The sequence below is a fragment of the Harmonia axyridis genome, chromosome 7, assembly GCF_914767665.1.
Source record: "Harmonia axyridis chromosome 7, icHarAxyr1.1, whole genome shotgun sequence".
NCBI lineage: Eukaryota > Metazoa > Arthropoda > Insecta > Coleoptera > Coccinellidae > Harmonia > Harmonia axyridis.
In genome coordinates this window covers 36,059,755-36,083,990 of record NC_059507.1, presented here as the reverse complement: position 1 = coordinate 36,083,990, position 24,236 = coordinate 36,059,755, and the positions used below count along the sequence as shown (strand labels likewise).

At 37.4% G+C, this 24,236-nt stretch overlaps 1 protein-coding gene across 4 annotated transcripts in view; it reads right to left on the bottom strand.

Moving 5' to 3' along the window:
* Window positions 1–24,236, bottom strand: part of LOC123685010 (head-specific guanylate cyclase) — a 146,091-nt gene that overhangs the window by 64,568 nt on the left and 57,287 nt on the right. For all 4 annotated transcript variants that reach the window (XM_045624558.1, XM_045624560.1, XM_045624559.1 and 1 more), the window contains one exon: window positions 19,833–19,909. In XM_045624558.1, coding sequence (XP_045480514.1) covers window positions 19,833–19,909 — 77 coding nt within the window. The remainder of the gene's footprint in view (window positions 1–19,832; window positions 19,910–24,236) is intronic.

Sequence of the window (24,236 nt, the reverse complement as noted above, 5' to 3'; positions counted from 1 at the left end):
ATAAACGCATTGGAATTTATGAGAGTTTCTTGGGAAATAGTTGCATAAACTCGATTAACTGATGATTAAATTAGTATAATTCATTTCAACCGTGAAGCTTAACCCCAAGTGAAAACAAGTTTTGCAATTACTTTTTTGCTAACTTGCAATTGGGTTCTGGTATCCATCAATTTAATTAGTGGCACATTGAAATTGCAATATCTCCTATGCCATCAAATTTGTTTGGTATTTACATCCTATCAGTTTCAAGCAATTCTATAGGCCAACGCTATGATTCCCAGGGTTGAATATTGTTGATATTCAGTAAGTGGACACGAATCTTATTTATTATGAATTTAGAGTATTTTCCATTTTCCCATTCGAACTAACCCTTTTAAAATCGTTGACTCTTCTATTTGAGCTGGATTCAGATAGAAACGCTTTTAGTCACCTAAAATTTCTGCTACTTATTGTGACCTGAGGTTGAAAATAGTTGGTAACCAGCTCTAGTAGTACATTCAACACGAGTAAACAGAAATTACATACTGGATTATCGACTGATCGGAATTGGCTTTTCGGCTTTCAGCTTTACGCACCAAGCAATCTGGTAATTGGTTCCATTCTGTGGAGGATTTATGTTTAATACGTAGTTTGGTCAGACAAATGTTTAGGGCTGTTAAGTAATGATTTCACCCCGAGATTTATGAACCTATCCAATGGTGTTCTTCCAAAATGATATAGGTACATTTGTTAGTCGGTTCTTGAGCATATAGGTACTACTTATTCAAATCTCAGTTTAAGTAATATCGTTATAACGGGTGATTTTTTTTCGAGGTATATAACTTTAAGTTGGCATTACTGTTCAAGATAGCGACCGATTCAACAGCTATCAAGTGATTTATTCTCAGTTTGGTTTGGCAATTCATCATGAATAGACTCACGCCTGAACAACGCTTGCAAATAGTGCAATTTTATTTCGAAAATAATGGTTCTGTGCGGAATACGTATCGCGCACTACGTCCATTTTATTTTGTTTAGCGATGAAGCGCACTTCTGGTTGAATGGCTACGTCAACAAACAAAACTGCCGCATTTGGAGTGAAGCTAATCCTCAAGTGTATGTCGAAACACCGTTACATCCAGAAAAACTGACTGTTTGGTGCGCTTTATGGGCTGGTGGAATCATTGGTCCGTACTTCTTCAAAAACGATAAAGGCCAGAAGGTTACAGTCAATGGTGATCGGTATAGAGCCATGATTACTTACTTTTTCATTCCTGAATTGAACAACCATGATGTCCAGGAGCTGTGGTTCCAACAAGACAGCGCAACATGTCACACAGCTCGTGCCACAATCGATTTATTGAAAGACACGTTTGGTGACCGCCTAATTTCACGTTTTTGACCTGTGAATTGGCCTCCAAGATCTTGTGATTTAACACCGCTAGACTACTTTCTGTGGGGCTATGTAAAGTCATTGGTCTATGCGGATAAGCCACAAACCCTTGACCATTTGGAAGACAACATTCGCCGTGTTATTGCCGATATACGGCCACAAATGTTGGAAAAAGTCATCGAAAATTGGACGTCCAGATTGGACTAAATCCGAGCCAGCCGTGGCGGTCATATGCCAGAAATCATATTTAAAATGTAAAGCCACAGGATTATCTTGCGGATAAATAAAATTCATGTCAATCGAATAATCCATCGTTGTTTTATTGCAATTTAAAGTTCTATAGCTCTGAAAAAACACCCTTTAGTTTGTGAAATGCCTAATTCCCAAGATCGACCATGAATCTTCAACCCTATGTTTTATTCAGCACTACAAACTACAGCAGCAATTTTCAGTTCTTCTTGTGCTACTCAGAAGTTTGCGTTTCTTGACTGCACTAATTAGTTTTTACTTGTCAAACGTCAAAAGATAACAGCTTCAAGATGACAGCTGCCCAGATGGAAAGGTGATTCGAAATGATACCTATTATTGGAAAACTATTCTCATCTGATTTTTTCTTTTCAGTAATTTTTGAATTTGTAGATTGCTTACAGCCGCACCCTGTATTGAGTGCTGTATTTATATATTGGGCATTCCCTTTCCTTTCAATAATTTGGAAGGTTCTACTCTCACAAGGCTCTATTCCAGCACAAACATTAATTAAATGTAAATCGTTCAATAATCACAATGAAAAACAAATTAAAACATCCATAAAACGAGTTTTCCTGCACCGAAGCTTTCATAATTCCTTTATTAGGAAAGATGAACTGAAATTAATTACAACGTCGCTTGATATCGTCCCTTAGGTGCTTTTGCATATTTTTGCATAACATCTGTTCTCGCCCCGATGGAAACAACCTCTGTAAGTAATACATCTACCCAATCCCCTCCGAAAGATGCCTCTCGTCTGCCTTCACCAAGCAACCGCCCCTCCCCCCCTCCCCCTTCTAATCTTTCTGTTACTTTGTTTCGAGTCTTCATCAATTAAGCCTCTATTCTATCGTTTTCGCCGGTTCGTGCAATGAATTTTGATTTATGGAGGTTGTAACTGCGTTTCCTCTGATATTTTCAACGTTACGAGTTGAGTTCGTATCGGGAAGTTGGCGATGATGAAAGTTTTCCAATTTAGCGACCGAAAGCTTCGAGCTGTACCAAAGTTCTCAGGGTCCGGAAGCGCATCTGTGCATCTCTGAAGGAATAGAGTAAGGAATAAGGTCGGTTTGGAAAGCAATCGGAAAATTGTAAGCAGAATTGAAATTGTGCGAGTTGAAGGGAATTTTCCCAGATTTGACCACTACCCATTGAGTATATCAATGTATATAACGGGTGTTTTTTTTCGAGGTATATAACTTTAAGTTTGGCATTACTGTTCAAGATGAACGCCTGAACAACGCACTTTTGGTTGAATGGCTACGTCAAAAAACAAAACTGCCGCATTTGGAGTGGATCTAATCCTCAAGTGTATGTCGAAACACCGTTACATCCAGAAAAACTGACTGTTTGGTGCGCTTTATGGGCTGGTGGAATCATTGGTCCGTACTTCTTCAAAAACGATGATGGCCAGAACGTTACAGTCAATGGTGATCGGTATAGAGCCATGATTACTAACTTTTTCATTCCTAAATTGAACAACCATGATGTCCAGGAGCTGTGGTTCCAACAAGACGGTGCAACATGTCACACAGCTCGTGCCACAATTGATTTATTGAAAGACACTTTTGGTGACCGCCTAATTTCACGTTTTGGACCTGTGAATTGGCCTCCAAGATCTTGTGATTCAACACCTTTAGACTACTTTCAGTAGGGCTATGTAAAGGCATTGGTCTATGCGGATAAGCCACAAACCCTTGATCATTTGGAAGACAACATTCGCCGTGTTATTTTCGATATACGGCCACATTGTTGGAAAAAGTCATCGAAAATTGGACGTCCAGATTGGACTACATCCGAACCAGCAGTGGCGATCATATTCCAGAAATCATATTTGAAATGTAATGCCACAAGATTATCTTGCGGATAAATAAAATTCATGTCAATCGAATAATCCATCGTTGTTTTATTGCAATTTAAAGTTCTATAGCTCTAAAAAAACACCCTTTAGTTCCAAGTTCCAACCTTATCAAAAACAAAGTTGCTGTTGAATAACCCTTTAGTTTTGAACTTTCCTCCAAACTGAAAACTGAATAGACTCCAGACAGTCCAGACATACACTATATAAGTGTAGGGCAAACAATGATCCATAATTAGGATAGAGCTGCAATGTAGAGATCTTGTAAAGGAATATATCCTTCTGAAGGAAAGAATTAGGATCATTGGGGTTTATTGAAACTGAATAGGACTAACAAGCTGAATAGGAATAACATCATTCATGAAATTGATTGTGGAGTTTGCGAGGAGTCTTGTATCGGACAGGCTGGAAGAAACTTTAAAACTCGATTAAAAGAACATCTGAGAGGTTGCTAGAATTTGAAGCCTTGGACTGGTCTGTCTACTCAGATAGTTGAGAAGGATTATCGTACGAATTGTAACGACACTACAATATTAAAAACAGTTGAAAATAAGTCTAAACGCGTGTTCATGGAGTCTTTGGAGATCAAATATCCGGGTGATTTATTCATAAAATTTTTTCATGCTTCAAAAGGGTCAATGTTTTTCTCAGTTTAATCATTTAGCTTTTGTGAAGTTATCAAAAAAGGATTCCTGATAAAGCATCCAACAATCAAATCAGGATTCTGCACGTCTATGGCTAGCACACACAATCGGCTAGCTCGATTGTGATTGGTGACACCAAACTTCTATCTCTCTTGTATTCGAGATCAATGTTTACTTTCCGTTCCTTCTATCTATATTCTAAGGTGTCGCCACTGTGTCATTAAGTCACTAGTAAGAGTCAGAGACTTTTAGCGCCATAAATTGTTATGTTGTTGACTCAATAATGCATCAAAATAATCAAATAAAATAATGGAAATGAATTGAAGATAATTCTGGAACTTAATTTAAGGGAATAATAAAGCTAATACAATGCTTTTATGATCGACTGAAGTTTTAGTAGTTTCAATTTGTTGTCAGTATCCATCGTTATAGTCTCCGAGTGTTTACGTTTTTGTTACCATGTGTTTTACACATATTTTTATGTGCCTTTATGATAGTTGACGTATTAGTTTTGACTTGTTTAGTTTCGAAAATTGGTCATTTCAACCTGAAATGTTGACTACCTACCTTTTAATTTTTAATTTTGAGACCTTTAAGTTTTTATTTATAGATGTTACTCTCGTTACTAAAGGGTGTTTTTTTTAAGAGCTATAGAACTTTAAAATGTAATAAAACAACGATGGATTATTCGATTGATATGAATTTTATTTATCCGCAAGATAATCTTGTGGCATTACATTTTAAATATGATTTCTGGCATATGACCGCCACGGCTGACTCGGATGTTGTCCAATCTGGACGTCCAATTTTCGATGACTTTTTCCAACATTTGTGGACGTATATCGGCAATAACACGGCGAATGTTGTCTTCCAAATGGTCAAGGATTTGTGGCTTACCCGCATAGGCCAATGACTTTACATAGACCCACAGAAAGTAGTCTAGTGGTGTTGAATCACGAGATCTTGGAGGCCAATTCACAGGTCCAAAACGTGAAATTAGGCGGTCACCAATCGTGTCTTTCAATGAATCGATTGTGGCACGAGCTGTGTGACATGTTGCGCCGTCTTGTTGGAACCACAGCTCCTGGACATCATGGTTGTTCAATTCAGGAATGAAAAAGTTATTAATCATGGCTCTATACCGATCACCATTGACTGTAACGTTCTGGCCATCATCGTTTTTGAAGAAGTACGGACCAATGATTCCACCAGCCCATAAAGCGCACCAAACAGTCAGTTTTTCTGGATGTAACGGTGTTTCGACATACACTTGAGGATTAGCTTCACTCCAAATGCGGCAGTTTTGTTTGTTGACGTAGCCATTCAACCAGAAGTGCGCTTCATCGCTAATGGACGTAGTGCGCGATACGTATTCCGCACAGAACCATTATTTTCGAAATGAAATTGCACTATTTGCAAGCGTTGTTCAGGCTTGAGTCTTTTCATGATGAATTGCCAAACCAAACTTCTACTATAGATATGTCAAAAAACGATAGGTCAAAACTGTCATGTAGCTCCAACTTTATCGAAAAACAAAGTTCCTGTTGAAAAACCCTTTAGTTTTGAACTTTCCTTCAAACAGAAAACTGAATTTAGACTCCAGACAGTCCAGACATACACTATATAAGTGTAGGGTGTAGGGCAAACAATGATCAATAATTACGATAGAGCTGCAATATAGAGATCTTGTAAAGGAATATATCCTTCTGAAGGAAAGAATTAGGATCATTGGGGTTTATTGAAACTGAATAGGACTAACAAGCTGAATAGGAATAACATTTATAAAATTGATTGTGGAGTTTGCGAGGAGTCTTGTATCGGACAGACTGGAAGAAACTTTAAAACTCGATTAAAAGAACATCTGAGAGGTTGCTAGAATTTGAAGCCTTGGACTGGTCTGTCTACTCAGATAGTTGAGAAGGATTATCGTACGAATTGTAACGACACTACAATATTAAGAACAGTTGAAAATAAGTCTAAACGCGTGTTCATGAAGTCTTTGGAGATCAAATATCCGGGTGATTTATTCATAAAATTTTTTCATGCTTCAAAAGGGTCAATGTTTTTCTCAGTTTAATCATTTAGCTTTTGTGAAGTTATCAAAAAAGGATTCCTGATAAAGCATCCAACAATCAAATCAGGATTCTCCACGTCTATGGCTAGCACACACAATCGGCTAGCTCGATTGTGATTGGTGACATCAAACTTCTATCTCTCTTGTATTCGAGATCAATGTTTACTTTCCGTTCCTTCTATCTATATTCTAAGGTGTCGCCACTGTGTCATTAAGTCACTAGTAAGAGTCAGAGACTTTTAGCGCCATAAATTGTTATGTTGTTGACTCAATAATGCATCAAAATAATCAAATAAAATAATGAAAATGAATTGAAGATAATTCTGGAACACAACTTAAGGGAATAATAAAGCTAATACAATGCTTTTATGATCGACTGAAGTTTTAGTAGTTTCAATTTGTTGTCAGTATCCATCGTTATAGTTTTCGAGTGTTTACGTTTTTGTTACCATGTGTTTTACACATATTTTTATGTGCCTTTATGATAGTTGACGTATTAGTTTTGACTAGTTTAGTTTCGAAAATTGGTCATTTCAACCTGAAATGTTGACTACCTACCTTTTAATTTTTAATTTTGAGACCTTTAAGTTTTTATTTATAGATGTTACTCTCGTTACTAAAGGGTGTTTTTTTTTAAGAGCTATAGAACTTTAAAATGTAATAAAACAACGATGGATTATTCGATTGATATGAATTTTATTTATCCGCAAGATAATCTTGTGGCATTACATTTTAAATATGATTTCTGGCATATGACCGCCACGGCTGGCTTGGATGTAGTCCAATCTGGACGTCCGATTTTCGATGACTTTTTCCAACATTTGTTGCCGTATATCGGCAATAACACGGCGAATGTTGTCTTTCAAATGGTCAACGGTTTGTGGCTTATCCGCATAGACCAATGACTTTACATAGCCCCACAGAAAGCAGTCTAGCGGTGTTAAATCTCAAGATCTTGGAGGCCAATTCACAGGTCCAAAACGTGAAATTAGGCGGTCACCAAACGTGTCTTTCAATAAATCGATTGTGGCACGAGCTGTGACATGCTGCCCCGTCTTGTTGGAACCACAGCTCCTGGACATCATGGTCGTTCAATTCAGGAATGAAAAAGTTAGTAATCATGGCTCTATACCGATCACCATTGACTGTAACGTTCTGGCCATCATCGTTTTCGAAGGAGTACGGACCAATGATTCCACCAACCCATAAAGCGCACCAAACAGTCAGTTTTTCTGGATATAACGGTGTTTCGACATACACTTGAGGATTAGCTTCACTCCAAATGCGGCAGTTTTGTTTGTTGACGTAGCCATTCAACCAGAAGTGCGCTTCATCGCTAAACAAAATAAAATGGACGTAGTTCGCGATACGTATTCCGCACAGAACCATTATTTTCGAAATGAAATTGCACTATTTGCAAGCGTTGTTCAGGCGTGAGTCTATTCATGATGAATTGCCAAACGAAACTGAGAATAAATCACTTGACAGCTGTTAAATTGGTCGCCATCTTGAACAGTAATGCCTACTTTAAGCTATATACCTCGAAAAAAAACACCCGTTACCTATGTTTCTGCCTGACTTTGCACCGTTAGGTTCAGATTCATTCTAAGTTCTCATTCAGATAACTGATGAGTTTTTTGGAGTTGTTTGTGATGGAAAAAAACTGTTTCTAGTACCCCGAAGAATGCTATATGAATGGACAAATGGTCGAAAGCTTGACCAAATTTAATACAAAACAAAGATTTTTTAGTGACTTTCTGCCTCCTATTAGAATTAGGATAGATATGCATTTGTCTGACCAGACTACGTATTATCCATAAATCCTTCACAGAATGGAACCAATCACCGATTGCTTGGTGTGTGAAGCAGAAAGCCGAATAGCAAATTCGGATCAATCGATAATCTAGTAGGTGGATAATTTCTGTTTACTTGTGTTCAATGCACTCCTTCTAACTAGACCTGATGAACGCGCAACTTGGTTACCAACTGTTGTTAACCTCAGGCCATAATTAGTGGTCGAAATGCAGGCAGCTAAAAGCAATTCCGGCTGAATTCGGTCAGAGAAAGGGTCAGTGTGTGTGATGCCTAACTTCACATCTCCCATAAATAGAGGGTGACCAACTAGCTAAATCAGAGAGGAGTTACCTTCTTGGGCACGGTGAAAATTGTAGAATTTGAGGGACTCAGGTAATTTGAATATCTGGTTACCTATTTCACAAATTACTAATTTTTTATGAAATCAAACAGTAACTACTCATATGAGCAAGAGATGTAGTAGGAAATTAAAGTTTGAATGCTATTTTCTCACATCTACCTTTTAATTCTACCAATTCCTCATTGAAACTATCCTACTCCTTACTAATATTTTCTATCTAACTCTATCTTTAACGTACTCTAACTATGTTACGTCCTAATGTTATATCTGAAAATCTGACTTTATATACGATTATCCTAAAATATACAGGTCCCCTGTGAGGTACTTAGCTATACACTTGATCAAGGTGTTATAATTGTCAGGTCCGGCATTAGGGGTGATACAGTGAAGCGACCGTTTCAGGCGCCTCTATTTGAGGGGCGGCAATTCGGTCCAGTTTGCTGACTGCCTTTTGATATTTCATTCTTGATTTTCTCTCTCATGATTTCTCCAAACGGTTTTTACTAAGTCGCTTGAATTACAAATAACACATGGCAGCCAAACCAATATATACAAAATTTCCTATAACCCTCATTGAAAAAAGGATAAATCATTATGTATTTCACAAAGATGAAAAACAACACTACCTTCGCTTTCGAATTATTGAGAAGGCGATTTTCACACATTCAAGATATCAAAAATTCCTACGATTTTGCATTCGAAACTAGTTACTGCCAATTTTTGTTGTGATCTCAATTAGTTTTCGAAACAATACTAATATTTATATAAGCGAATTTTGTTTAGCGATGAAGCGCACTTCTGGTTGAATGGCTACGTCAACAAACAAAACTACCGCATTTGGAGTGAAGCTAATCCTCAAGTGTATGTCGAAACACCGTTACTTCCAGAAAAACTGACTGTTTGGTGCGCTTTATGGGCTCGTGGAATCATTGGTCCGTACTTCTTCAAAAACGATGATGGCCAGAACGTTATCGGTATAGAGCCATGATTACTAACTTTTTCATTCATGAATTGAACAACCATGATGTCCAGGAGCTGTAGTTCCAACAAGACGGCGCAACATGTCACACAGCTCGTGCCACAATCGATTTATTGAAAGACACGTTTGGTGACCGCCTAATTTCACGTTTTGGACCTATGAATTGGCCTCCAAGATCTTGTGATTTAACACCACTAGACTACTTTCTGTGCGGCTATGTAAAGTCATTGGTCTATGCGGATAAGCCACAAACCCTAGACCATTTGGAAGACAACATTCGCCGTGTTATTGCCGATATACGGCCACAAATGTTGGAAAAAGTCATCGAAAATTGGACGTCCAGATTGTACTACATCCGAGCCAGCCGTGGCGGTCATATGCCATAAATCATATTTAAAATGTAATTACACAAGATTATCTTGCGGATAAATAATATTCATGTCAATCGAATAATCCATCGTTGTTTCATTGCAATTCAAAGTTCTATAGCTCTAAAAAAAAAACCCTTTAGAATAACATCTTGTATAGCGCAACTTAGTTACCAACTATTCTCTGTCGGCGTTCTGCCTCACCCTGTATGTGGCAAAGAGTGCAATAAATCAGAAGGAAAATAATAAACCAAACCATAAATAACAATTTCCAGTAATTTATTGGCCCGATTAAGACCGGAAAGATCGAAAATCCCGAAGCAAACCAATAAAAAACGTTGATCATTGAATATAAATTCAAATCCTCCAGCATGTCCGGTCCTCTAAGCGGAAAATTTCACGGCTTGTCGGTTTTCATATACGTTCCTTTATGTATATTTCCACTCCCCATCGTGTATTCAGGAGCACCCTTTGAAGAGGGACTATCTCTGTATCTTCGGCTACAGTGTTTAACGAACCGTTTTTCCGTGAATGAGGTTTTTCATTGCAGGATCTCGGAATGAAAGGAATGTATTTTCGATGGGAAAGTCATTTTTCTGGATTATATGAGTCGCGAATTCAATCCACATGTGACAGAGATAGACAAAAATGATGCTGTCTGATGTTTTTCAGATTTTGTTGATATTTTGGTTCTTTATTTTTTATGTTACCTCTAGGATGATATGTGTAGGATTTATAAATCGAATTGAAAAACACTGCATATTTTCATACCTACCATAGTTCATTATTATTCCAATTTAACTTAGAATATCTCGTAATAAAATAATGATAAACATATAGTAATTGATAAATTCGTATATTTCTGTTAGTGTTAAATCGATTTCATCAGACATTATTCACGAGTTTAATGAGTAATTATAAATTATTTCAAAATCCGAAACGTACGATTGAAATTCAAATGCCGTAATCTGTCAATTTTCGTAAGAGTCACACCAACAGCCACGATACAATACTAAAGTCACTAGAATGTTTAATCTGAATTTTTCATTGAATTTCTAACGGGTGTTTTTTCTCGAGGTATATATCTTTAAGTTGGCATTACTGTTCGAGATTCAACAGCTGTCAAGTAATTTATTATCAACTTGGTTTGGCATTTCATCATGAATGGACTCATGCCTGAACAACGCTTGCAAATAGTGCAATTTTGTTTCGAAAATAATGGTTCTGTGCGGAATACGTATCGCGAATGAAGCGCACTTCTGGTTGAATGGCTACGTCAACAAACAAAACTGCCCCATTTGGAGTGAAGCTAATCCTCAAGTGTATGTCGAAACACCGTTACATCCAAAAAAACTGACTGTTTGGTGCGCTTTATGGGCTGGTGGAATCATTGGTCCGTACTTCTTCAAAAACGATGATGGCCAGAACGTTACAGTCATTGGTGATCGGTATAGAGTCATGATTACTAACTTTTTCATTCCTGAATTGAACAACCATGATGTCCAGGAGCTGTGGTTCCAACAAGACGGCGCAACATGTCACACAGCTCGTGCCACAATCGATTTATTGAAAGACACGTTTGGTGACCGCCTAATTTCACGTTTTGGACCTGTGAATGGGCCTCCAAGATCTTGTGATTTAACACCGCTAGACTTCTTTCTGTGGGGCTATGTAAAGTCATTGGTCTATGCGGATAAGCCACAAACCCTTGACCATTTGGAAGACATCATTCGCCGTGTTATTGCCGATATACGACCACAAATGTTGAAAAAAGTCATCGAAAATTAGACGTCCAGATTGGACTACATATATCTTGCGGATAAATAAAATTCATGTCAATCGAATAATCCATCGTTGTTTTATTCCAATTTAAAGTTCTATAGCTCTGAAAAATACACCCTTTATAACGAAATCATAGACTTATTATCCCAATATTGATATGTCTATGAAAGAAATACTTAACCATAAAATGAAATTGGTAGAGTTATTTTTCGAAGAATAAGTGACAAATCAATTTTCTGTGTAAATGCAACATTGATAAAATGTTGCCATCGAATAATCGATTAAAGCCGTACGTTTGGCAGGCTGATTCGCCACAATTTCAGTGGGTCTTGAGCGAAACAACAACAATTTAATCAAATTTGCCGCTGGAGAACTAGGTCTACTCGTTGTAAAGTTGGTTGAACTGGTTGTGTAACAAGCATTCATTATACGTTTTATTGGTATCATACGTAGCGCGGAACCGCCTCTCATAAAAGCAGAAGTAATTACTGCGGCTTCTATGGATCTAGTTGCAGATGAAGATGACTCGATTTCCGCAAAGTTCGGTAAATCCCGATTCGATTCTTGTTTGATTGCCAATCAGGAAGTTGTTTGAAATCTTATGTCGTAAAACGTTGATTAATATCAAGTACGTTTATGGAAGTTACCGCCGATCCCATAGAGGAGTTGTCTGCTCGGTAATAAATATTTCACGAAAACAATGAAGTAGAATTAAATTTCACTAATTGGGTTGAAGAATGCGATAATCCTCCCAATTATAAGGTTTCCAGAAAATGAGGTTTTTCCCATCATTTAAATGAAGATAGAATGATGCTATAATTGGAAAAATACCCTTTCCGTCATCGCATTGAGGTAAGGGGATACAAGTAGGTGTATTCGAATTGATTCAGTCTAATTTATCTGAACTCTGATTTGTAAAAAAGAGATGTGGTACACTCGTTTTCTTTCTGATTGGCCTTGAACTGTTTGTGTAAGGGAAAAGAGGAAACCTTGTCGTTCTCTGTTTAACTTTTGCCATGGATATTCCAAAACAACTCTATATAAGAAAGTTGAGGTTTGACACAAGACACAATACAATATTATAATTTGATATTTGTACTCTGAAAAGTCTCTAGGTTTTTCTTTTTTTTATTATCATTAACAAATATTTGAACAAGCGTCCAAACTTAAAATAACAAAAAAATCTCAATAAATTCGTTTCAAAAAAGGTACGTCGATTGTGTTGTATGAATATTATTACATTTTCGAATGTAATGATAGGATTTTTTAAACAGAAACAGAAATTCCATCAAATATGTATGAAAAAACCTGAAGGTCGCAAAGCGATAGTTTAAGGCGTTCGGAAGTTATGGCCGAAAGAATATATTCTTCAACTGATGCACTGCAAAAAACCAAATTGTGTCTTTAAGTTCTGACAGAAACAGAAATCCCATCAAATTTGTATGAAAACACCAAAAGGTCGCAAAGCGATAGCTTCAGGCGTTCTGGAGTTCTGGTCGAAAAAAGATATTCATCAACTGATGCACTGAAAAACTAAATTGTGTCTTCTTTCGGCCATAACTCCAGAACGCCTGAAGCTATCGCTTTGCGACCTTCTGGTTTTTTCATACAAATTTGATGGGATTTCTGTTTCTGTTTAGAAAATTCTATCATTACATTTGAAATTTCGGAGTAAAATGAACAAAACAATGAACTTCTGACTCAGCGCCCTCTATCGAAAGCAGCAAAAACAAATTTATCATGATTATATTTTGTCCTCAATCAACAAGATATTATCTTTCAGACGAGACCTAATTTGCTCAAGAATGTTGAGCCAATCTGAAGTTACATGCATTTCAATCAGACAGATTTCTCCCTTTCACCTACCCTTATTTGATGTCATAAAATTGAAAGTGATAAATCAAAAAAATAGAGAATTTTCCAAGGATTACAGTGGTGATATTTTTTCGTCCACTTCATATGAAACATTTTCGAGTAGAATTCATTTTTCTACTCGACGATAGCTATTACGCCCCCTACCGGTACAGGTATGAACTTCAAAACAATTTCAAGTGTGTTTTCTTGGACACTTTAGTGGTAAAATTTTTTACCGCAAGTCTCTACAATTAGTGGATCCTGAGATATAGCCGCTTATATCGCTTATTTGCCCGACCTGTACATAATATTAAACCGGATCCTCCGCCAATTTGCAACCGATGTAAACCCAGCCTAGGGTGACAAGAATCACGCTCAACTTACAGATTGAACCTGGCTTTTCTCTTATCTTCCCACCATCCAAATGATTACCGCATAAGGAAGTCACCTCATAGAAGTGCGTTCAATTAGCTGAGAAGCGAAACCGTCAAAAAAAATATCGGAACGCAGAGCGAAGCGCCCTCATGAATTTGAATGAAGCGTGAATTGTATTATGAATACCTAATTCCCGACAGGAGGAATGACGCGCTCCGATGGGTTCCGTAGACGACGAACGCGGGATTATGTCATTCGCACCGTGAATTTGATTAACTCCAGTCGTGAGAAATCATAAAGTAGACCGGTTGAGTGGAGGGACGGTTGGATTTTGGAGCTCACCCCGTTAAAGGGTTTGACGATTCGCTGAAAAGGGATTACAGAAACAGAGGGAACGTTTGATTTCATTAGATAATGATGGCATGCTTATTTTAGATAGATTAATCTTTCAATTTGGTATTGTTCTAAAGCAGTATGATTCATAGTGGATTCAGTATACGAAGTTAATTGACAGTTATGCTATTTTCTCTCTTTTAGTATACAGGATGTCCTTAAATTGAATAGATTCCTTGGAATATTTCAACAAAAAAATCTTATATATATATATAGGACCGAATCTCCACTGCGGATTGGGTAAGTAGGTACCAAAACTTATAATTGATTTATTCATCACAGCTTACTTGTTAGATCTTTATAAAAATGTGGATTTTTCTGAGGATTACAAAAGAATTGCTTGAAATTTTTTTCTCTAAATCGGTAGCAGATACTACAAAACTACAAGAAACCCATAAGTTTAGTAATTGACCAAAGTATCATTTTACATTCTTCTAAACTACCAGTTGTCCAGTAAAACGAAGGTGCTATGAGAAAAAACATGTGAAGAAAATCGAACTCTAATATCTTGTATCTCAAAAACAAAGCATTTTTGGAGTCATGTTAACATTACTTTCTTCTCTTTTATTGATCCGAGGCTATGAATGTCATTAATACAGGGTGTTCAACACGGTTTATGACAGACTTTGATAGATGATAGCTCAATTTTTCTGTGCTCGTCAACATTTGAAACCATAGAAATATTGAGACTCTTAGATAAAAAAGGACTATTTTTTATTATTTATAGTGATACAAATCATACGATATATTTTGCGAATTCAGGAAGAGTTTCTTTTTCTTTTGAGGTCAATTTTGATTGACTTAAATTGGGCAGACGAGTTTTGTCCTAGAGAAATGCGCTCTCACACCACCTTATTATAAGTTTGTGTTATCACTAAGATTTTATGATTCCTCAACCCAGTAGTGGCAGGGTTTGAACCTGCTACTACAAGCACGAATTGGGTTGAGTAGTGGGTGTATCTCTCTAGGCTATTTTCGTGCTCAATTAAACTTTCAAAAAATGTAACGAAATTCTAGTGTTCTCTTTTGAAAAAACATAACTTTGGCCATAGCTTCGTAATTAAAAATCCTGTTAAAGAAAAAGCACGTCACTGGATTCTACGTAAAAAAGTGTATAATGTTTTAATTTCAGTGCTCTGTCATCAATATTAGAGGAGAATTATATTCGATATCGCCAATCTTCCAATTTTCGCTTATAATTCGAAAACAAAAGAAGGTGGCCAAAACTGAATCCTACTGTTGTTAGTTTCCCAGAAAAAGAGAACGCGAATGGGGCATCAGATTATGTCTATCTCCTCTGGTTTTACCATGATGTCCAGGAACTGTGGTTCCAACAAGACGGCGTAACATGTCACACAGCTCGTGCCACAATCGATTTATTGAAAGACACGTTTGGTGACCGCCTAATTTCACGTTTTGGACCTGTAAATTGGCCTCCAAGATCATGTGATTTAACACCGCTAGACTACTTTCTATGGTGCTTTGTGAAGTCATTGGTCTATGCGGATAAGCCACGAACACTTGACCATTTGGAAGACAACATTCGCCGTGTTATTGCCGATATACGGCCACAAATGTTGAAAATAGTCATCGAAAATTGGAAGTCCAGATCGGACTGCATCCGAGCCAACCGTGGCGGTCATATGCCAGAAATCATATTTAAAATGTAATGCCACAAGATTATCTTGCGGATGAATAAAATTCATGGCAATTGAATAATCCATCGTTGTTTTATTGCAATTTAAAGTTCTATAGCTCTGAAAAAAAACACCATTTACTAATTCGATCAAACTTAAGCTCAGTAGTAAATTGTCAGATAATAATTATACGAAGGCGAGTACAGATTAAATTTTTTTTCCAAATATTCGAAATCTCTTCAATTATTCCAGGAATTCTGCTGAAATTCTTATCAACTTGAAAGGAATCAACTTGAGAAACACTTCCCTTGATTACCTAAATAACAACACTAATTTCGACGAGAAGAAAACTATAATAATATCCATCAGTCCGATCACTACAGGAGATGCTCGCAGAGGGCTGTGGCTCACTCCATTTATCAATTCCTGACCAAATGAAACCAATTAGTCGATTGCTTTGTGCGTAAAGCATGAAGCCGGATAGCCAATTCCGATCAGTCGATAGTCCGGTATGTAATTTCTGTTTACTCGCGTTCAATATAGGTCTCCTTCCAACTAGAGCTGATGAACGCGCAACTTAGCAACTGTTGTTAACCTCAGGCCACAATTAGTGGCAGAAATGCAGGCAGTTGAGAGCAGCGATCCTGGCTGAGCCCAGACGAAGAATGGGTCAGATTGATGCACAATAGCTCCCATAAATAGAACAGTCAGCGATTTGAAAAGTCGAGTTCTAATGAGAAAATATTAGAACACCAAGATAATGTAATAGTGTATTCTGAAATAAATTACATAATGGGCTCCTATTCCGACACGAATGAAAAATTCGAAAACCAGCGAGTTTTCGAACGCATGAGTGGAGTATTGGACGATATTTTCTCTATTTCAATCAAGTTCTGTGAAATATTGTCGAAATCAATGAATAATTTAGATATGAAGGGTGTTCTTTTAAGAGCTATAGAACTTTAAATTGCAATAAAACAACGATGGATTATTCGATTGACATGAATTTTATTTATCCGTAAGATAATCTTGTGGCATTACATTTTAAATATGATTTCTGGCATATGACCTAAATATGGCTGGCTCGGATGAAGCCCAATCTGGACGTCCAATTTTCGATGACTTTTTCCAATATTTGTGGCCGCATATCGGCATAACACGGCGAATGTTGTCTTCCAAATGGTCAAGGGTTTGTGGCTTATCCGCATAGACCAATGACTTTACATAGCCCCACAGAAAGTAGTCTAGCGGTGTTAAATCACAAGATTTTGGAGGCCAATTCACAGGTCCAAAACGTGAAATTAGGCGGTCACTAAACGTGTCTTTCAATAAATCGATTGTGACACGAGCTGTGTGACATGTTGCGCCGTCTTGTTGGAATCACAGCTTCCGGACATCATGGTTGTTCAATTCAGGAATGAAAAAGTTAGTAATCATGGCTCTATACCGATCACCATTGACTGTAACGTTCTGGCCATCATCGTTTTTGAAGAAGTACGTACCAATGATTCCACCAGCCCATAAAGCGCACCAAACAGTCAGTTTTTCTGGATGTAACGGTGTTTCGACATACACTTGAGGATAAGTTTCACCCCAAATGCGGCAGTTTTGTTTGTTGACGTAGCCATTCAACCAGAAGTGCGCTTCATCACTAAACAAAATTCGCTTATGAAAATCGGGAACAACGGCAATCTCATTTTGGGCCCATTCGACGAATCTACGCCATACTTGATGATCGTTTGGCTTCAATTCTTGCACGAGTTGGATTTTGTAAGCACGCAAACCAAGATCCTTCCGCAAAATCTTCCATAAAGTGGATGGACACAGATCCAATTCCTGTGCTCTCTCAGAAATAACTCCCAAGTAAATCTACCTATGTTGAGGTTGCCGATCGAAGCAATAAATCATACTGGGTTATAAATAATGAACAATAAACAACAAATATTCTTTTCATCGACAAACTTCATCTAAATTGTTGTTTTTTTTAGGGGGTCTGCAGCCTCAAAGCCCAACCTCCCTTCCTCCCTAGATCTGCTAGTGATCTCAGGTGATGAGCTCTAATCTGCGTCACAGAAGCTCTGAAGATGTCCACCACAGTTGTAGGTGAAAATCCTTTACTAGACCAAGACAAGAATACTTGAAATTTACATACAATGTCGAACAGTCCGTAAAGTTTTCATCTCGACAATTTAAACTGAATCAATCACAATGTCCGTATAGTTATTTATAATACGAGTGCAGAAGGCATTGATATTCTTCCACGAGTTCAAAATTCAAAAACGAGCCACGAAGTGGCGAGTTTTGGAATGAACGAGTGGTAGAATGAGCCTTCTGTACGAGTATTATACATTATTTTCTCTAATTCATTGCATTTTCATAGAAATTAATGAAATATTTCCATGAATATATTTTAGTGATTTTTGCATTGAAAAATGTTGGTTGGCAGAACTGATTTCTTTAAGGCAAATTGATGAATTGACAGATAAAGCCGTGACGGAAAGTTCGGAGTACCAACATAGAATAATAAAATATAACCATGAAAACTGTGCGTTTCTGATATATTCTCGCACGATTTTGTTCTACAAGATGTGGAAGAATGAACGGAATAACCACAGAATTAGAGAAATTGAATTCTGACGCATCGCATATATACCGACGTCCTCTCGTTTTTAATTCACAAACTGTGAGGGGGGAGAGGGAAATCCAAATCCCATTAAGGATCTGAATAGTCGAAATTGAATTCCCCCAAATCTGACAGTTCTTCCAGAGCGCTTTTGATGCTTCTTAATTATATTATGCAGAGTCGGACGAGCAGATTGAAAAGAGAGGTGATGATGAGAACAGACAGGCTGACGGACAGCATCGCGCTGTTACAAATAAAACATCAATGGTGGAAACGGTCCAGTTTGACGAGAGAGGGGTTTTGACGCAGCGTCAGTGGGTCAGTTGAAAAGTAGGACCGGGTTCAATCGAATTAAAAATGCCGCGGGATCAAAACTGGAATTGGTTGTTTTCTTTCTCTAAGGGAATAACAAAGTTCGTCGGAAAATTTTTGTAAATGGATTTCAATTCGAGCGGTTTCAACTCTGGGATTCATCATGAATTACCTACTAGTGGAAAAGGCAGAAGTTGTTTTGGCAGGAATTCGCTTTTCGTTTAGTTGACGCCTTTGTTTTCGAGAATATGAAGAGCGTTGATCCATCACAAATGAAATTTTAAAGGACTCCGATGATTACATTTTCGTTTGTAAATAAATATACTAACTGACAAAGAAACTGCAACACCCAGAAGGAACTGTTCAAATTTCAATTTCATTTTTGGTAAAACATAGATAGTATCGCAAGGAGTGAATGATTGAATTTGGAGAAAATAATAGTGAAGCTTTCTTTCATATAAACAATTTCTGTTACTTGAATATTGTGGTTTTTTGCAAGTTTTTTAAGTTTTACAAAAAATCAGCTGTCAAGGAGATCCAGAGTCGATGTTCAGTAGTTGTTAAAATGCCTAGAGCTCGTGCACGCGGAATTTATCACCAGCTATGTGAATTTGAAAGAGGTCGAATCATTGTTCACAGGAGGTGGGGTATCATTTCAAAAATCGCTAACCCTACGAACAGAAATCCAACTATTGTAATGAGATGTTATCATGCGAGGTTTGATAATACCCAAAATCAAAGAAGAGTGGGTACCGGACGTCGACACAAATAAAGTTCAAGATCGACGTCTAAGACTTAGAAACCGATTTGTGACAATTCGATCTTTGGCTGATGAGAAGTAAGGAGAAAAAGACCATCCTGTAACTTAGCTCAGCAGTGCAAAATGTAGTTTATGAGCAGTGTTCGTCACTACGCTTAGGCACATTCACATCATTCCATTCTGTAACTGTCCTAACCACTGATTAATGCAATCAAAGAACATAAAAATCGGTCCTTGAGTTATGAATGGTGTCACCAACTCGATTTTGTTCAATATTCATATTTAATGTTTAGAACTGGAAAACTTTGATCGATTAGTTCTTAAGATAAATGCAAAAAAACTATAGCTTTAGATAAACATTTTTGTCACAATAAAATGGGAAAACGATGCTGATACTCACAAACAAGAGTATTTTTGAGGGTTGTCCTTCCTCTCCTTCGCCAAAAGCGCCCTCAGAGCAGTTTGAACAGCATCATTCTGCAAAAAAAAACAAGAATTTAATAAAACCAGAAAAAATATCAAGAAAGAAGAGGTTTTCGAAAAAAAAAGCATAGATAATAACAATCTCATTTTGAACCAACACACAGGGGATATGTGAAAGAAAAACACCGCAGCTTGGCAACATGTATCATACGGAATGAAGATGAAGGACCAGAAGGATATCGTAAACTGCCAGTGTATGTTGCAAAACCCGCGATACCGCACCTCGTTAACCATTGGCGTAGCCATGGTTATTTTGAAACTTCTAGAAAATGTTTAAAAGCTGGGAAGATGATTAAAACTTCAATATGGTCTATAGATTTCATTATTTCATTTTCTATATCTGATCGGCAAAAATTACAGTGCTCTTATATTTCGAAGAAAATTGGTTAATATTCGGATTAATTAATAAGGATTTTCAAAGAAGTAAATATTTCAAGAGTTTTCACATCAGAGTCTTCTGTCTGATACTTTTTATCAGGGTTTTCCAATAAGAGGTTTTATTTTTATGTTAAAAAAAGAGTATGTTTCCAGAGGAATCAATAGAAGTTTATTTCATTGTAAAGAGGAAAGTATGCAGTTTCAAATGGCAGCCATGGTGGCGGTTGCAGGACCATAAACTTTTTATGAAATTTTCCATGACCAATTCACACATGTCGCGGCTGCATGTCATCGATTACTTCACGAATTCCATCTTTATGGCCTTGAATCGATTGTGGAGCATTCGCATATACATTGGGCCGTATTCATAAAAAAATGGTTATGCTTATACTTGCAGAATATAAAGGAAATCCTTCAGCTCGCATTCATAATATTCCGAGTAAAACCTTATACCAATAGAGTATGAGCATATCCTTCACAAAAAGTATTTGGTTATTCATAAACGTTACTTTTTACTCTAAATAAAAAGGATATCCTTCAATAATTTCGAGTGTGGTCAGTAGCAGACTCAGTCGTATAGTGATCAGTTGTAGCGATGGCAGATGTTGTGGAACTGAGAGAGATTAAACACTACAAAGAGCGTTTATCAACACCTGTTCGTGATTACAAAGAATTATATCGGTTTCAAGAGGAAAATGTGCAATGGCTTGCTAACAGATTTTTGGGAATAAATAATGCTGAATTCGAGGAGGTGCGTTACCATCTGTCCTAAAAATGCAGATATGTTTACGTTATCTCAGTGATCCTGGGTATTAGAAAGGCATTGGTCAAGAACTGGGTGTAAGTCAAGCTACATTATCTCGTACAGTGACTACCGTAATTGACAGCATAGTGGCGCAATCAAATTACTAGATGAAGTTTCCGTCTACGAACAATGCACTTATGGATGCAACAGCAATTGGCGTAGTTGACTGTACCCACGTAGGAATTCTGAAACCAAATCGTCATGGTGATGAGTATGTCAACCGGAAAGGTTATACTACACTGAATGTGCAAGCCACTTGTGATGCAAGAGAAATGTTCACTAGTCCCGACGTTAGTTGGCCTGGTTCGGTCCACGATTCAATAATATGGAGAAATTCACAAATAAGGGTTCAATTACAAAATAAAAACGACGTCGTGCTACTTGCTGATGCTGGATATGGTATAGAGCTGTGGCTCATGACTCCATTCCGAAACCCCGCTCCAGGAGGTGAAATAAATTATAATAAACTTTGGAAAAAAGAGAGAGTGATAATTGAACGTTGTTTTGGTCAACTGAAACGTCGATTTCCTTTTTTGCAACATGTTTGCCGAGTGAAATTGGAGAATGTGCCGAAAATAATTGTTGCCTATATTGTGCTTCATAACGTGGCAAAAACTTTGAAAGATATCGATTTTGCAGCACCTGAAGAAGAAGTGCCAGAAGAAGATCACACTCAGTCACAAGCCAACATGCCAACAACCATTTACTTATTCTTGGAGGATATTCTTGCAAGTATGAGGATATCATTATGAATACGAACAAAAGGAAATGCTTATACTCTTACCTTTTTCTTCAATTGAAAACCTTATACTTCTACATTATACTTACAAGGATATTCTTCAGTTTTATGAATACGGCCCATTATCTTTCACGTGGCCTCAAAGAAAAAAGGAGTTAAATTACAAGGTCTCGGAGACCCATTTTGATCATCTCTTCGAGAAATAACACGGCTAGGAATCTTTTCTTGCAAAATTACGATTGTTTCGTTGCTTGTATGGTAAGTAGCGTCGTTTTGTTGAATAAACGTCGTTCACATCAATATATTTCATTTCCTGTAATGAAAAATTCCTAATTCCTAAGATCGATGATGACTTGTCTCAACAGCTCAAATTTTTCCACCATATCACAGCTTTAAAATTTCCCGAATAGCTGATTATTCAAATTGAAACCTTTTATAGGAAAATCTCTTACCACTGTCTCATAAATGAAGTAATATATCAAGTATTAAGAACGCTAAACATATTTTGCCCATCGAAGACAATTACACGAAGCATTATCATAAACAATTCTACTCACTATCCGTTTATTTTCAAGGTATTTATGCCATTGTTAATGAATATACCGAAATTTCCTTACTTCAGATTCTTTTTTTCTGAATTACACTTTCCTTTTCTGAAATACATGTTCCCTTTTCTGGAAATGAACTTTAATTTTCTGAATAACAATAAGAAAAAGCGTAGTTCCTTCTGAAAGGTCTCATAGAAGCCTAAAAAAAAATTACTTGAGTGTACCTATCTGACATAGAGAGGAGACCGTGTCCTGCCATGCCACCCACCATCTACGCCAATGTCGTTAACCGCCATCAACCCCCACGACCTGCACAATCACCCCCAGAAACTTGGGGCGATATAGCTGGTGTAACTAACGCGGAAAAATGCTACATCCGGTGCGGAGGTGTTGGGAAATCGTGGAAACTTTATTCCCGCTCTTCATTTTTACGGGCCCGACGGAGCTTTTCACAACATTTCCCACTTAGAAAGATGGGACCGTAAAAGACGAGGGGGCTGGGGGAGAAGGGAATGAGGAAATCAGATTATTTTCGTCATATACCAGATGGATTCTCCTGGAGACCTTTAAGACGAACGGGAAGGGGAGTGCGTTCTGTAGGTGTAAGGGATGCTTGGTATGCTGAAGGTGTGGGATGTCGTAAGAAGACTCTGCACCGATATTTATTTTTCCACGATGTCTTAAGCCCGGTTTACACGCTCCAATATATCGTAGCAGTTTCTTGGCGTGAGATTGATCGAGACAGTCGCGTGCTGTTTACACACTTCGATAAATTGCAACAATTTTTTAATGTCGCCACCTACCGAGCCCATTTGAAAAGCTGTAGCTATGTGAGGGAGAACCCTCACATAGAGAGCAATGGATTATCTCAAATTCTCTGTATCGTTATCGTCATATGAAGCCGAAAAATAATTTTATTTCATACTGATACATTACAAAGGAATAAATGCTTAGTTACCGTAACTATAAACATTGTCATAACTCCCTTGGGAGTTAAACAGGGCAGTTAAAGATCTTTAACTCCCTCTAAAGTGTTCACAAAAACAAACCGACATTTGTCGAATTTACCACTAAAGTTGTTACCCGAATTGCAAGGATTTTCTATTAAACGGTTGTCACTGACTGTATTCAAACATGAAGTTGTTTCCCTTCTTTCATCTGACATGCCAACTAACAGTCTTGCAGTTTTGTTTTTCAATTCCATGCTGTCGGCCAAATACCCTTCTGCCACCGTTGAACTTCGCCATCCATCATGTCTCTTCAATGTTGTCATATTTGCTCCTGCATTGACCAAGGCAGTCGCAGAAGTCCTTCGCAGACAATGTCCTGTGAATGTTTCTGGATTCGGCAATTCCAAAAAACTAGCAAAGAAATTTGTCATATTCCTTTTTGTACTTAAGTTCCGACTTTGTTGGTAGTAGTACGGAACGAGCTTTTTCAGCCTTTTCCAACAAATCTCTTGAAATCTCAATTCTCTCTGAGTTTGCATTCATTTTCACTAATTTGAATATGATGAGAAACACGATATGACAAATATCTACAATGTTGTCAGTGACATTTCCATGGCAACCATGCCTACTTAATTCTTAATAAAGATAATTCGTTTTGTTCTGAAAACCAAAACAATTTGGTTTTTATATTTCATGCAGTATGAAATAAAATTAATTATCTATCTTGTGAGTTATTGGATTTTAACCACCTCGGGCAACGCAACAATCCCTCGGGACTTACGTCCCTCGGGATTGAAATCTGTTGCCCTCTGTGGTTAAAACCCTCATAACTCCCTTGATACATAAATAACTATTGCCCTGTGCCAGGCAAGTTTATTCATTCCAACAATAATTCCCCTAT